The sequence below is a fragment of the Lytechinus pictus genome, chromosome 8 (assembly GCF_037042905.1).
Source record: "Lytechinus pictus isolate F3 Inbred chromosome 8, Lp3.0, whole genome shotgun sequence".
Taxonomy (NCBI): Eukaryota; Metazoa; Echinodermata; class Echinoidea; order Temnopleuroida; family Toxopneustidae; genus Lytechinus; species Lytechinus pictus.
In genome coordinates, this window is record NC_087252.1 from 19700655 (window position 1) to 19716591 (window position 15937).

Genomic DNA, 15937 nt, shown 5'->3' on the forward strand with positions numbered 1-15937 from the left:
CGAGCTCAACTTTTTGGATATTTGATGCATTTAGACCAAAGCAATGAACATTCTGAGCAGTTGGCAGTATAAGATATGCGAGCGCTAAATATATTGATGACACATTCCTAGTAACAATACGAAATATGGTTTCTTTATTAAAATATGAAAACAATGAAATGTAATGAAATTTGTATTCAATTTTCAGCTAGATGACTTTACTCTCTTGCAAAATGAATTGAATTGCATGTGAAGCGATATACACAGATGAATGGTGATATGCATATACTTGCGTTTCACTAGTCCACACATTACAATTATTGTTCAAAGTCCCCCCCCCCCCCTCCTGACAATGAATTTGATACTGACCCCCTCCCCTGCATCCGCACCTGCCCCACTAAACACGCTCTTAAAACCTTTCAGATGACAGAGCTTGCACAAATTAATCAGTGAAAACATATCTTATGTGTTATATTTAACTCGAGTCCTATACCTCTGCGGCATTATGCGTTAAGACTTGCGACGTTATGCGTTAGTAGAAAAGCTACGACATTATGCGTTGGACGCTCTTGGCATAATGTCGCAATCTGCGACATTATGCATTGGTGCGACATTATCGGTTGTAACAGCCCCTACCAATGACTTGAGTTCAGAACAGCCAGTTGTAAGTGCTAGTCATGTGTGAAGACCCACTTATTGATCAAAGTAGGATTTTTGTTTGTTTGTTCAGGAGCTACTTCTTACAACCTACAGATTATTATCTGAAACATACACTGCAGTGAATGGGGATTTTCCAGGGTTCTTTTGAGTTTTTCGGGGGGGGGGGGGGCAAAATTGCCCCAAGCCCCGGTGTACGTTTTTCCCCTGGATCAAAGTTCCAATAAGGGTTTGTGCCTGCAGGCCATCCAGCCTTCATCCCTACCAGTTGACTACACACTAAAACCTGGTCCTATTGTCTTGCACCAAAATACATGCCAACAAGAGTCTAAAATAGAAATATATGATAGGCATATTTCTCTTTTTTAACATTTCTTTATTCAAACCCTGAAATCATTGAACAACAAGAATTCAATCAAAATACGATTGTCCATTAACAGACAATATACAGTTCCACTATGTACAATCATTCCAACAAATGCTTGAACTTCCAACAATTATCAGTAAGTATTGATATCGTACTGATTGGAAACCGTGCTAATCATAGAGGCCGTTCTCATTACGCTTTCTAAAACTAGTTTACTGGAAACCGATTCAGGAAACCACTTTGGAAGATCGCTTTGCTAGCGTTCTCACTTGATCACACGAAAGTGGTTTTCAAAATCACTTCACGTAAAGCGCTCTTGTTGCTATGGAAATGCTCTCAGTGGGGTGACACGTATCGCGCGAAATTCGAAACTGCAGCATAGGCATTCTACACCTGTCGTGTGGAGTAGCACACTCAAAATGTGCGAAGATCGCTTCCCGAAGAACGGTTGTGTCCTCACTTACGCTAAAACCAGTTTAACGAGGCAAAGCGATCTTGAAAACTACATCTCGAGGTGGTTTTCCAAACTGGTTTGGAAGATCGCTTCCAAGATCGCTTCGACCGTTCTCACTACGCGTTAAACTAGTTTCCAGTAAACTAGTTTTAGGAACGTAGTGAGAACAGCCTCATATTGTCACTAGAACCGCCTAACAAGACTTTACTGAATATGTGGAGTTTGGCTTACTGTAAATTAAAGTTATTTAAATATTTTGAACGGAAGACGTCATTACATTACATTGTAGTATGCATAGTTGGCTTAAAAGCATTCAATCAACGTCTTGGCAAATTATTTAAGTTGCCGAAATTTTGAGTGTTCGAGCTTCATTTGTTCCAATCTATCCAAAACTCTGTACATACCCTGTTTGTAGATGGCCTACTTACATATCAAGTACACCTCCAAAAAGAAGTTTATTTGAATAAATAGTGATATATCAAACATTCATTTCATTAAAATATTTCATTATCATAATGTGAAAAAGATTTATTTCTCCCTGAAAAATGTGGAATGAGCATTGTTACATCATACCGTGACTTATTGACGAGCTTCATTTAATATTGCCGTATCTCAAAAATAACGAAATATTCTATAATTCATACGGTATTACAAAAGAAATAGTGTGTGCATGGACTAGTAGGTCCATGGTGTGTGCTCATTTGCATATCACCATTTTTCATTTGAATATTTTGTGAAAATAAGTGAAACTTATAGCTCCCTTATTTTATCTAATTTGATAAAACTTTTCAGCATCATATTGGTTTATTTTTTTTCTATTGATTCAAATCAACTTTTTGCTGGGGTGGACCTGACCTTTACATTGGCAAAGCCAACATAGAGCCATTAGAAACTAGCCAAATTGCAGCGAAAATTCCCTTTTCAACTTCTAAACAAATTTTACAATAACAAGCATAATAAAAAATATGTACTGGAATGGAAATACATAATATCTGATCAATAATTCACAATAGCAATTATATTAATATAAAATATCCTTCACTTGTATAGCACTTATTACATTAACATCTACATCTAAATGTGCAAGAATACCGCTCAATTCAATTGGAATGATGAAAAAAGCAACAAAGTCAGCTGAATTACATTTATATCTACATGTAGGCCTGGAAAGAGGTGAGGTGGAAAGGAATGAAAACAAAATGCAGAATGGAGAAAAAAATAAAATGGAGTAGAAAAGAAATGAGGTGGACTGGTCTGAAAGAGTAGGTACTGTAGCATGACAAAAAATTTTTAGCAAGGTACACTGTAAAAAATAAGAATACATTTCTGGAATGTCATTAAGGGGAAGTTTACCCTGACCGAAACTTTGTTACAATAGCAGGGGGAAAAAATCAAAAATATTGGTGAAGGTTAGAGGAAAATCCATTAAAGTTTAAGAAAGTTATTACATTTTTAAGTTTTTGGTTTGTGACTTAAAAAACGAGCCCCATATGTTCCATGATACAAAATGCATTAAATTTCATTTTTGAATGATTTGTGATGACTTATTTTTATTATTTTCTCTTTAGGAGTGGGTGTGATATCATTTGCGTATTGATATACTGGTACTGAAGGTAAAATAAAAACCATTTGCAATTTTCTGAGAAAATAAACATTTCATTAATTTTTTAACATACGATATGTAGGAAAACTGCTTGCATATTGTTACAAATCAAATAATTAAAATTCTAATAACTTTTTTTTTCCTAAGGATTTTCCTAAAAACTTTGCCAATATTTTTTATTATTTTTTCTGCTATTTTTACAATAAACTTTTAGTCAGGGTGAAATTCCCCTTTAATCAATACCTTCTCTTGATCAGGAATGAAGTCAGATTCATTACGATTTCATTCATTACGATGACGGCCTTACTTTATTTCCCCCTTCCCCGCCTTCATGGAGTTGCAGCTCATAATGAATTTTCAGACTCGACGATACATCATGTTATCAGCGTTATTTTGCTGGTGATAATCGACTAACATTGAAATCAAATATCAACAAGCACAACATACCATTGCAACTCTTAATACTACAAGATGACACAATATAAAAAAATATTACAAATTATAGTACATTCAAATGAGTCATTATTACTGCTTGTACAGAAGAGGGAATGCATTGACTATACTAAGCTATGCACAGCCAATATAGAAAAAGATGTGTCAAGTTCCTGAACATAATCATACAAAAAAAGGTTTAAACAAATCCCGTACCTTGTAATTCTGTCGCTAGTACTGCGTAAGGAGCAATTTGCTGAAAAATAAGCTTATTACAAATTAAGGCACAATATTAATTGTATAACAGTTACAATAGCTGAGACATAAATGAGTTTATCAGAAATTAAGGCACAATAAACTAAAAGTAACATTGGCCAAGAAAGAATAAGTTCATTAAAAATTAAGGCACAATATTAAAATGTATAACAGATATAATAGCAAAGTTATGAATACAGGTAAGTTTATCAGAAATGAAGTTATGTTAAAGGAGAATGAAATCCTTGAAACCAGCTGAATCCATATCAAAGAGAAAAATCAAAGAAACATATTGCTGAAATTTTGAGGAAGATTGAATGAATAATAAGAAAGTTATGAGCATTTGAATATTGAGATCACTAATGCCATGTAGATCCTCCCATTGGCAATGCGACCAAGATCTGTGATGTCACACACGTACAACTCCCTCATTGCTTTAGTACTTATTTCACTTATATTCTCACTTTTATAGAATCTATCACAAGGTGAGGTGTTCTCTTTATGAGAGGACAAATACAGAGGTTTCACAACATTATATCATTGATTAATCGTTTGTCATATGATTAGAATGAGCAAAAAGAGATGTTTTGGGGTATATTTTCAGTGTCCAAAAGGGGAGAGTTGTTCATCTGTGATATCATAGATCTTGGTTGCGTTGCCAATGGGAGGATCTCCATAGCATTAGTGATCTCGACATTCAAATGCTCATAACTCTTCTATTGCTAGTCCTATTTTACTCAAACTTTTGTTGATCTTATCCTTTGATTTTTCTGCTTTCACAAAAGCTAACTTGCTCCAAGAGTTTCATTCTCCTTTAAAGTAGAACTGCAACATTGGCCGAGACAGAGTTTTTTAATTCAAATTAACGTACAAGAGAAAGGATATGTTTATTAGAAATCAAGGCACAATAAATGGTAGCATTGGCCCACAAAGAATAAATTTATCAGATATCAAGGCACAACTCTATCAGATATTAAGGCACAATAAAGTTCGGTAACAAATCATACTTCAGTGTATGAATTAGAAATCAAAGCACAGTTCAGTACACATAATAGTGTCATTGGCCAAGGAAGAATAAGTTTATCAGAAATTAAGGCACAATAGTAGAACTAAATCGATCAACAAGCATAAATTCATTACAAATCAAGACTTGACAGGTGTCAAGAACTATTTCATACAAAGAAAATTTGTATTAAGAGTACTTTTCATGTAGACAGAAGCACAGTAAACATTAGAAGTTGCAATGCAATGTTTTTTCAATGTTATTCAGCTGCCCGAAGTGTGCAAATTTAATGCACTGTGAATTACTACTATTTCTTGCTACTTCTACAAAGGTATTGGAAATACAGATTCTCATCTCCAACAACATGATGATCTTAGCCAAGAAAGTTCTCAATAGCATTCAACTGTAGTATAAACCAGTGTTCATAATGTTGTACATGTACAACATTATGAAAATATGACTACATCACAATTAAATGTATTTCCAGTACATGTTATTGACAATAGAACATGTCCTTTACAAACTTTTCAAATTGTCAAAACTCTTAGAACCAAACACTATCCTTTGGTATATGTGTTCACATAATCATAGGAATTAAAGAAGTGGATTAAAAGTGTTTAAAGTATTTTAATAGGTCTCTGTCTTTGACTGGCTGCTTGCACATTCGAGTTGAGCGACCCAAAGCACCTATCCTCTTCATCTGCATAAGTTTGCCCTTCTATGAGCTGTCGGTTGATCTAAACATCGAAGTTCTGCTCGATGTTCTTCTTGATTGCCTGGAGCAAAGAGCCGTTGCGCTCCTTCAATTCGGTGATTGCTGTCAGAACCATTTCAGCACCAGGCGGATGGGTCGCTGGCCGGTTTAATAGGAGCCTTCTTGGCGTTGTCAGCCATCTTATGCCTTAAGTTTACAGTTGCGATGTGAACAAACCAAGTCACAGACAGGTCTCTGCACTGATGATATCACCATCCTTCTAACAAGGTCAATAATTATTAAGCTCACTGGCAGGGATGTAGTGGAGGCTGGTTGGCCTCGACGCCACAATTCACCGGCCTCGGCCCGAGTCACGTGTAAAAAGTCTACGGAAGGTTTTCTCCAGCAGCCTCACGATTCCGTTACATCTCTACTCACTACTGAGGCTTCTCACCATCCTTTTCCCAAGTTTGCTCTTAATGAACCTTTTAAGATGATGTTCAACTATTAAGAAGCAAGTCATGTCCTAAACCCAATCCCAGAAAAACACAAAACCTACACAACCTTCACTACAATTCTGATGGCTTTTCTGTCATGAATGTTCAACCCTCTAGACAAACCAACAACTCTGGAATTACGATCATCACAAAACTTCAAAGATGACATGTTGTACAACTGAGAAATAGTGACCAACATGTCCTAAACCCATTCCTACAAGAACTTGATGTTGTGTCTCTTAAAACAACAAACAAGAATGCAGTGTTCAGACCATCATTACGATTCTGATGACGTTTCCATCATGATGTTCAACCTCTGTAGACAAGCCGACATCTCTGGAGCAGCGCTGACCATGGCTTCAATCCTGTAAAACGATAAAAAGAAAAGAAATAAGAACATGTGTGAATTTACCCATTGATCCACAATAGAGAACAGCATACAGATATCAGGAACATTCATACAAGAATAATATTAGTTCATCAACCATGCCATATGGGCAGAGGACTTTATAATGATAACACTAATGCCAATTTAAATATTTACCTCTCAGAAAGCAATTACTAAGGAAGGAGGGAGATCTTTCTCTTTAACACACATTCCAATCACATAAATCAATGTATGAAACAGGGAGATGTTGAAAATATGCATTTTATCGCTCAAAAATTGGTCCGTTTTCAGGGAGTCTCACCAACAATCAGGGAGACTTGGTAGCCATGCAATTATCTGCAGACAATATTTGGTGTAGACTTTGCACCTATTGATAAATTCAAATCAGATGTATAGCAACATACATATTTTTTGTGATTTGTATGGGCCGCACAGAAACGTTGTTAGTGCTAACAATGCGCAAACAGAAGCCATGTTACAATCAGTAATATGGCAGCGATGCCTAATGTGACAACCAATTTTTCTTACTTACACATTAAAATAAATGTTTTGACTTCACAATCCGAAAGATGTGACTGGGCTTTCTGTTAGGCTAACAATGTTTCGGTGTGGCCGGCACTGATTTACAGGAAAATCATCATTCAATACACTTCCACCAAACCAGAGTGAAAAAACAAAAACAAAGCAATACCAATACAATACAGCTTTTGTGTGATTTATTCAATTCAAATTTTATTTCTCCAAATGATATGATCTGGGTCCCGTAACATAAAGGTTAGTGATTAATCACAAATTTGAAAGACCAATTCTGATTGGTTCCTATTCAGTCTACCGAGCAAAATGTGCATGCAACGATGATCTTGATAGGCCATTTCATTTAGCGATTGGCTAACCTTTGTGTTACGGCGCCCAGAGCACTGAAAAGTATTAGAAATTGAGATTACTCTAAACAAGAAAGCCAAACTGATCCAAATACCCAATCTCTTGTAAAGACTGAGAAATTACAAGAGAGGCAATTCCTTAAAATAATCAACCTTTTTGTACGTCCGACCCCCATTTTCTCAAGTTACTTCACTTGATAAACTGACCAAGTCATGGTCCTTTGAGAACATTACAGACTGTCAAAAGAACAAGTAGTCAGAGACAGAAAATTTCATAAAGGCCCCACATATAGGGGGTTGGACGTACATATTTTATGGAATTGCCCAGTAGGGTTATGGCGGGTGAAGTGAAATGAACATCTATTACAAGTAACATTATTTTCTACACAAGCATAGCTCTTACTTTGGTCTGAATTCTTGCAATGTTTGTAAACTGAATGCTCCTTTCCTTAGAGACTCTACACACACAGCAGCAAGACCCAGATAACAGCTTGTCTTTAGACGATTGTGAGCAGGACACTCCCACCTATATAGGAAGAATAAAAGAATAGAAGATGATAATCAAAATAATATTTGGTTCTTGTATAGCACTTATCATTTACCAATTAACATCTCCAGGTGCTTTTGAAAGGACTTTGATATTATAACAGTGGCTCTGGCATTTGGAGCTAGTTTGAAAGGACTCATTGTTACACGATACTACATGTTTGTACAAAATGTTATGAAATAAAATCTTTCTAAAAAAAAACAGAGTGCAAGGTCTTGTTATCCCAAAATTGTATTTGCACTTCATGTACCAAAACCTACAATAGAAAAAAAAAAAACTTATGAAGGCTGGAAGATTTGATCCATGGAAAAACGTATTTTTTTGTTTAAATACATTGAAGTGCGATGTAATATTGAGTAGTGTTGGGTGGTTGGGAAAGGACTTGATCATACAGAAAAAATGCATGCTGAATGGAAATAAAAATTTTGGTACAGCATCATGGCGTCTTGGGACTAGAGAAATCTGCTTGACTTTAATAGGCAATATTAATGCATCCTTTACATACATATTCTAGTCAGAAATAATGCTCAAACTAAGCCAGGCAATTATTTGACTTATGGAAGGTGCAATTTTGCAGTCTACTGTATTGTGGAGGTGCGATAGCTCAGTCGGTAGAGCGGGGTTTCGGATTCCGGTGACCCGGGTTGGATTTCCACTTGATGCGCTAGTGTCCTTTGGTAAGGCATTCATCCTCTTAACCAGGTCCCTTGGAGAGGACCTGAAGTCACTGAACCTCTGGTTGCTCGATTTATTACAAGCATTCATGCTTTCTTAGCAATCAGGTAAAAAAATGCACCATTTACCATATGCTATAATTATTAACACCAAATTCCAAGAAATGCATATTTTACACAGTCATAGTCTTTTCCACTGGAGGCCAAGGCACTCCTACATGTAATACTTGCTATTAAAGATTACACAGAGAATTAATTATTCTCCTTTTCAGCCAATTAGGCCCATTGTCCAATGCAGCTATTCAAAAGTTTAAAAGGCAAGTCTGAAACTCTGGATCAATATCACAATAAAAGTTTCATCCTATAGAAAATGAATCCCCAAGCAAACTATTATGCAAATGTTTTGAAGATTATTTGTAAGATTAGGATTAACCACCCCTACAGTAAAGCCTCATTAATGCATTAAAACCCCCTACCCAACCATCAAACATTGACCTTTATATTCATAGTAACAAGTTGACCTTTTCATGAATGTACACAGGATTACATGTATTATGGATGCTCCGTTGTTCATTGACAGTATATGATGGGGGCCCATGTCTTCACACCTAAGAACTGAACTTCAGATTAAACATGAATTTTTGTAAAATTCAGCAAAATTTCAGTACATATTGTTCTTTACATTGTTAGAATTGTGTTTGAGAATAAGTAAATGAGCTGTAGTCACTAATTCTTGTGTCAAAGATGACTATTTTCATGAAAATCCACTCTTAAAAAAAACACCCAATTATATGTAGAGTGGATTCCCCCGTAACAAAATTATACTTACACAGGTAGTTTGTGGACCTGTTGCCAGGCAACCAGAACATATCTCATCGCAGCATCCCATGCTTTACACTTCACAAAATGGCGGCCATGTTGGATGCATTCCTTCTGCATTGGCAAAAAATAAAGAAAACATTCTTTTAGAATATATATATTGGCACAATAGTGAGTGGATGATGTCATCTGTTCTCTCATTTGCATACTAACCTGTACGTGCAAAGAACTTTTGTGAAATTAAGTGAAATTTTACAATATCAAAACTTTTTTTTCAAACATGAGATTTTGATAATATTTTTCAGTTACACTTGCTTGATGTTTTTTGTTTTTATTCGGATCAACTTTCTGCTGAGTGGAATTGACCTTTAATATAAATAGTTGCAGATATAACAAGGATTGCATGTATAAAAACAATTAATTGTAATCATGTGTAATAGATCTACATGTAGATCAGATACATGAATACACATGTTTATCTACATGTAATATGGGGGGTGTTTCACAAAGAATTAAGTATGACTTAGAGTCGCAGTTAAATGCCGAGCTGCATTCGGTGTAAAAGGCATTGACTACCACATTGGTCAGATCATGCCAAGAGGACACGCACAAAGTTATGCGTATTGATCAATAAAATTGCTTGTTTCATATCATGTATGCATCTTTGTGAAACAACCCCAGGTGTAATTGCTTGTGGTGCATGTGCCACGAGTCTGCTACACAGGCGAGACAAAAATGATCACACTAAAGATCACTAACACAGACAAGCACATCTGGGGCTGGTATATTGCCATGGCTTGGAAAACGACCCTAAAATTTCTCAAGAATATGCATTTGTCACCCAAAATCATTCAACACATCAACACTTAAGCAGTAATTTCACTGGATCCTATTTGAACTTATTCATATTTTTTTAGATAGGTACCACTATATAAAATGGGTTCGACAAATTTAAAAAAAACCTAAATAACCCACGACATCTTTCAATTTTAATTTCAAAATTTCGACAAATATCATTCTTGTCATTTGGTTGGCCACTTAATTCCCTCTAGCTCAATAATAAAAAATATATACATTTACATTCAGCCATGAACTACTACATGTACATGTAGCTACTAGCTCATGCAGCATTTACTTGACAGCCAGTTTGGACATGCATATTTATATTCCAAACTGCAATTAGTCCCTTCATAACATCAATTAAAATCAATACTATATCCCCCATCTTCCTCCCACACACACACACACACACTCACACAACTACTTTCTTTCCCTTCAAACTACCTGCATTACATGTATAGATCTAGCCCAGGTATTAGAGGTTGTGTCATAAAATTAATCCATCAACACATCACACAACCATGAATGCTTCACACAGTGCAACTTAATCCCTCTTTACACCACTAACCATTCACCAATGCCCAGTCTATAAACAATGGCTGGCAAGGGCTCCCAACAATTCCCTCTCCACCTATTCACAGATGACCACCTCTGGACAATAGTCATCCAGATGACTCAGGCCAAGATACAATGTTTGGTCAAGATTAACAAATGACCAATACTGTGGATTCAGAAAATCCTATACAGTAGCTACAAGGGACCACCATTATTAAATGCTTTGAACATTGGTCATTGTTGTGCTAAGCTGAGAGACTTAACTTGTTATAACAATTAATGAGAATAAAAGGGGGGGGGGGGGCTGGAAAACGAATGCTAATACCTCCAAGTATCAGCTACATTTCTGTAGTAATGCAACACAGAAAAGGGGTATTCAGCTATTAAAGAGGGAGACCTTTCCATCTATTATGTCAGCCTGATAATTTCATAATTTCACAACTTTTTTTCCTTTTTATGATTTTCTCCCTCCCAGCTTTCGGAGATTTTATATGCAATCACCAACGTCTCCACATATTTCACTTCCCTAGATGCACATGTATGTTATGAAGTGCAGATCAAAGTGCAGTATTTGGATCTTTCTTAGGGTCAAATCAACAATTGCTGTATTCTCGATTTACATTGCAACATATAGAGCTAGACTTTTGGTTTGTATAAATTTGAGCTCATTAACGTGGGCTAGCCGACAAAAACATTTTGAAGCTTGATTATAGCACAATTTCCCAGGAGTGTTTATCATGGGAAGATTCAGTCAATTCAATCTCAATTTTACTTACCTTGAATTTGATAATGTGTAGTCGGACCTGTCTATATGTGAACGCACTACGAGATGAGCTTAGTCTCTGCCGTGGCATAGCCCTGTAGATATTATGGAGCAGTTCACATATTTCTTCCTCGCATGACGATATATCGGGCTCTGGTATTAAATCTTGGAGGTCCTGAAAAAAAGATGAAGAAATATATTTGGTTTAGTGCTGTTTCGATAATATTGTAATACACGTACACTACAGTGTATGTTTAAAATGAAGAAATGCTTGGCGTACTGATCAAACTAACTTTTGACTTAAACTTCACCAGGGCATCTCACACTGTATCACTGCTATATTGTTTCAGGACAAAAGAGAATAAAAGAAAAGGAAAAGAGAGACAAAACTTTCATTTTTTAAATAAATATTCTGTCAAAAAAACAAGATTTTCATAATTAAAAGGTCATTTTTTTTTAACTCACTTACTCGACTGCAACTTAATATTGCCCATACAGCATCATCATGTCTGACCTCCTCAAAAGAGCTGGGCTCATTATGCTACTCACGATTATTACTTTTATTGGTCAGAATCATGAAAAAAGTACCTCTTCAAGATCAGGATGTTGTTTGAGCAAGTCACCAACGACTGTTGCGAGCTGATCGGCCGTCAGTGCCCTCAACCGTTTCACCAGGTCAGCTGATGTCTCCCTCCTCTCCTTCCTCGCTTTCTTAGCCCTCCGTAACCACGAAACACTCTCCTGTAGGATGCTCTCCTCTGCAGAATCAAGGTGGCTGTAGTAGCCCGATGATTGGTTGATGTTGCGTTTCCGTGGCGACGACCGGGGCGATGATCGACAGGGTGAGGAAGGACCGGGGGTGCTGGACATCGGGGGTTTGAAGTCATCAAAGGTCGGCGATACTGGGCGGTCAACATCTAGAAAATGATTTAAAGCAATGTTTTACAACATACATGTAGTACAACATTCACCCTTTACACTACTGGGAGAATTTACAGAGGGAGGAGGGAAACTTTTCTCCATTTCACATAATCGAATGAAAAAAAAAGTCAATAAATGAAACAAGATGTTGAAAATCTCCAGTTTTTCACTTGAAAAGCAGTCAATTTTCAGGGTCTTCTTGATAATCAGGGAGACTTGGCACCCCAGGTATAAGAAATATACAGTTGCAACAACAAAACATAAACTCTTGTTTACAGTCTATTTAATACTTTCTTAATATTGAAGAATAAAAAAGACTCTTCTATACTTTTGAGTTATTTCCTTGTCTCCAGTATGCGAAGATTCAGGAGTCAGTAAAAAAGAATAGACAGAGGATGGAGGAGAAACGGGTGACGAGTGAAAATTTGAGGGATTTCAAATTTCAATCACCTCATCATAAGTCTAAATTAATGAGGATTTCCATAAAGTCATATGATTTTATATCAAACTTGCCTAACTACTAGTGAATGGAAAGACTGCGGAAGGAAAGTGAACCAAAGCTCAAACCTTATTTTCATTAATTTGCCTGTATCATTATATAGGCTACATGCTTTGTGCATGATTACATATGGTGTCCACCATCTAATTACAGTGTCTACCCCCCCCCCCCGGATCCGGGGGGGGGGGGGGGTACTTAGATTTGGTTTGGACGGGGTTGTGCGGCTGAAGGTTAAAAACCCATACCCATATTTACAGGTCATTTTGGCTAAAAAGGTACCCATTATTAGGGATTTATTACAGGGGCAGATACAGGATTTTCCAAAGGGGGGGGGGGGGGCACATTTTCCCCTGGAAAATTTGACAAGACAAGTAAAAAAAAAAAATTTACAAATGTAAGGTCATTTCGTATTTGCACCTAAGACAGTGGAGGAGAATATGAACCCATGTTTAAGGCCATTATCTAAAAATTGGGTCCATGTTTAGGGATTTTCCAGCATAAAACCATACCCCATATTTAGAGATTTCTTCCATGCATACTTACCAGGGTAAAGCTGTAGTCTTCTTCTGGTTCTACCAGTTGCATAGAGATACTGGACCGGGGAGCAGAACAGCCCCTCTCCGCCCATTGCATGGATCGGGATCCTGGGTGGACGATCAGGGCTCATCGTGATGATGGTGGTATTCCCCGATCGCATTGCTCTTCCAATGTTAGCATCACTGTCAACTGAAAAATATAAATGATAGGAAGAAAATTGTAATGACCTAGTTTTGCAAGGTCTCTTAAAACTAGATTTATTACACTTGAGTAGAATAATTTGTAGCAATGAGACACTGACACACATTATTGCTTCACTAAATTTATTTAGTGTGAGGTACTGCAAGTCCATCAATTTTTTTTTTATGACACAAACAGCTGGGAATTTTAAAGTGACAGATTTATTCATTCCTTTCACATTTTTCAATCATGAAAAAAAAATCAGTCAATCTCTGAAATCTCACTCGACCAGATCTCATTCTAGATTAATTAAAGATGACTTGAGCATTATTTAATAACAATGATCTTTTTCATTCTTGTATTTTTTTACACTCACTTTTTCTTTACTTTCACTTTAACTTTGTTTCTGACTTCTGTTGTAACTTTTCAACTTACTGTTTGCTTTGTCTGAATTTTAACTTAACATTGAATTAGTTAGCCTAACTTGGCCTTTGCTAAATGACTTTATTTGTAGCGGCCCATACATCATGAATTGAGCCCACCAACTCTTGCTCTGGTTTTTAAATGGGCTAGGATAACTTTTTTTATTTAGAAATTAGAGGTCTACTCTGACCCTCTGTGAGTTTTATTCATAAACTTTTATCCAACTTACTGCTTGAAACAGGTAGCTCCCGTAAGACTTCAGGTCTCGAGTTATGATCAAACCTTCCTGGAAACATCTTGAATGCGGCTCAGGCAACAGCTTTTCCACGTTATGTAAAGAAGAGTATGACTATGAGATCCCAGCTACGTCCTTCGCTTCGCCCAGCGGTCAAGCCAGCGGTGAACCCTGGATAACGACGGGGTCAAAAAGCTCAGTTCGAGCAGCAAGCCCGGCCCCCAATCGGAAACCTCCGCGATCAACGCAAAAATTATATTGTTAAAATCATACAACCATTGTAATCTCCTTTACCTAATCTTGACAGCAACAGTCATGAACATATATGTGGAATCAACGCAGTTTTAGAGGTAAATCTTGCCGTAAACGAGACCCAATAAGCCGCCAAAGTTCATGCTAAAAAGGCAGATCCTCTCTGCACGTTCCAGTCATCACCAAACAGCGCTAGTAGTACACAGCTCCTCGTCATAATATTAAAGGTTACCAAAAATTTTCTGTAGAATCTGATTTTTTGTGCTATTTCCCCTATTTTGAGGGTGCTGAACGCGAATCTGGTTGTTGCCAAATTTATAAATGCCATCTTCGACCGTTGCCATGGCAACGGATTAATTTATCAAAAATAGCATGTATTCCCCTGTAAATGGTAGATAATCATGATATAAATTGGCCAATAGATTGAATTCAAGGTTCTGATTAAATAAAAATTAAATTAAAAAATATTTAAGATCATCAAAACAGTTCCAATTGGCCTGTTGCCATGGTTACGGCTCATTTTTCCTCCAGAAAAGTAGAAATTTTGAATTAAAGTTGTCGAATTTGTTTTTGTGTCATTTTCCCTGCATTTAGGGTGTTAAACATAGGAGTGATTTTTGCTAAATGTATAAATACACTCTCATTCCATTTCCATGGCAACCAAATAATACCTAATTTGGTAAAAAAAAAATAACATGGTAAAAAAAGATAATGGCGAGAAATACAATAAAAGCAACCTAATCTACATGCATTGGGTTTTCCCACACATTTAACGTTAGAACAAAAACTACATAAGTGTTATGCAGGAGTTTATTGGAATGATAGGAATTGATGTTGCCTTGACAATGCTTGAATTTAAAGATAATATCAATATTGCAAATTGGCCGTTGCCATGGTAACAGCTTAATTTTCTCAGAAAAGTATACATTTGATAAAAAATATTGTAGAATCTGAATTTTCTTTCATTTTCCCTAATTATAGAATGCTAGATCTATATATGCTTGTTGCTAAATGTATAAATGCCATCTTAGGCCATTGCCATGGAAACCAAATAACATGGGGGGGATAATGGTGGAAAATACCATAAAAATTACAATCTACATGCATAATACATACATACATAATACATATATAATAGGTTTGAACCATTCGTTTTATATTAAACAAAAAATACAGTAAGTGGTCTGCATGAGTTCATTAGAAAGAAAAGAATAGCTGTTGCATTGGTGACACTTGCTTTTAATATAAATATAAATACATGTATGAATGTTGCAAACCTCCCATTACCATGGTAACAGCTTATTTTCTTGACGTAACATGTACTCAAATAAATTATCCAATTACACTCATTTTAATGATGGACAATCTTTAAAGAAAAATTGTACTTATTCTGCAGGAAATCCAGTATTGTAACTCCAAAATGACCGCAGATAGTAATTTCAAGTAAAGTGATTTTGGGTGATTTGTGTTAAAAAGAGTTCA

The 15937-nt window shown here is 36.3% G+C and overlaps 1 protein-coding gene across 3 annotated transcripts; it reads right to left on the reverse strand.

Annotated features, from left to right (window-relative positions):
* Positions 1–991: 991 nt before the first annotated feature.
* On the reverse strand, positions 992–14678 carry LOC129266253 (uncharacterized). Of its 3 annotated transcripts, XR_010294443.1 has the most exons (9): positions 14198–14649; positions 13372–13554; positions 11997–12325; positions 11422–11583; positions 9261–9364; positions 7614–7736; positions 4574–6306; positions 1629–3991; positions 992–1173 (listed from the first exon to the last, which is right to left on the reverse strand). XR_010294443.1 is itself a non-coding variant. In XM_064103733.1 (7 exons), the coding sequence occupies exons 1-7, from the start codon at positions 14262–14264 to the stop codon at positions 6219–6221; spliced, it is 1056 nt and encodes a 351-aa protein (XP_063959803.1). In that variant the 5' UTR covers positions 14265–14678; the 3' UTR covers positions 992–6218. The 3 variants fall into 3 exon arrangements, 1 of the variants encoding a protein (XP_063959803.1); XR_010294442.1 differs by having other exon boundaries at positions 992–3991; XM_064103733.1 differs by having other exon boundaries at positions 992–6306; positions 14198–14678.
* Between the last annotated feature and the right edge of the window lie 1259 nt (positions 14679–15937).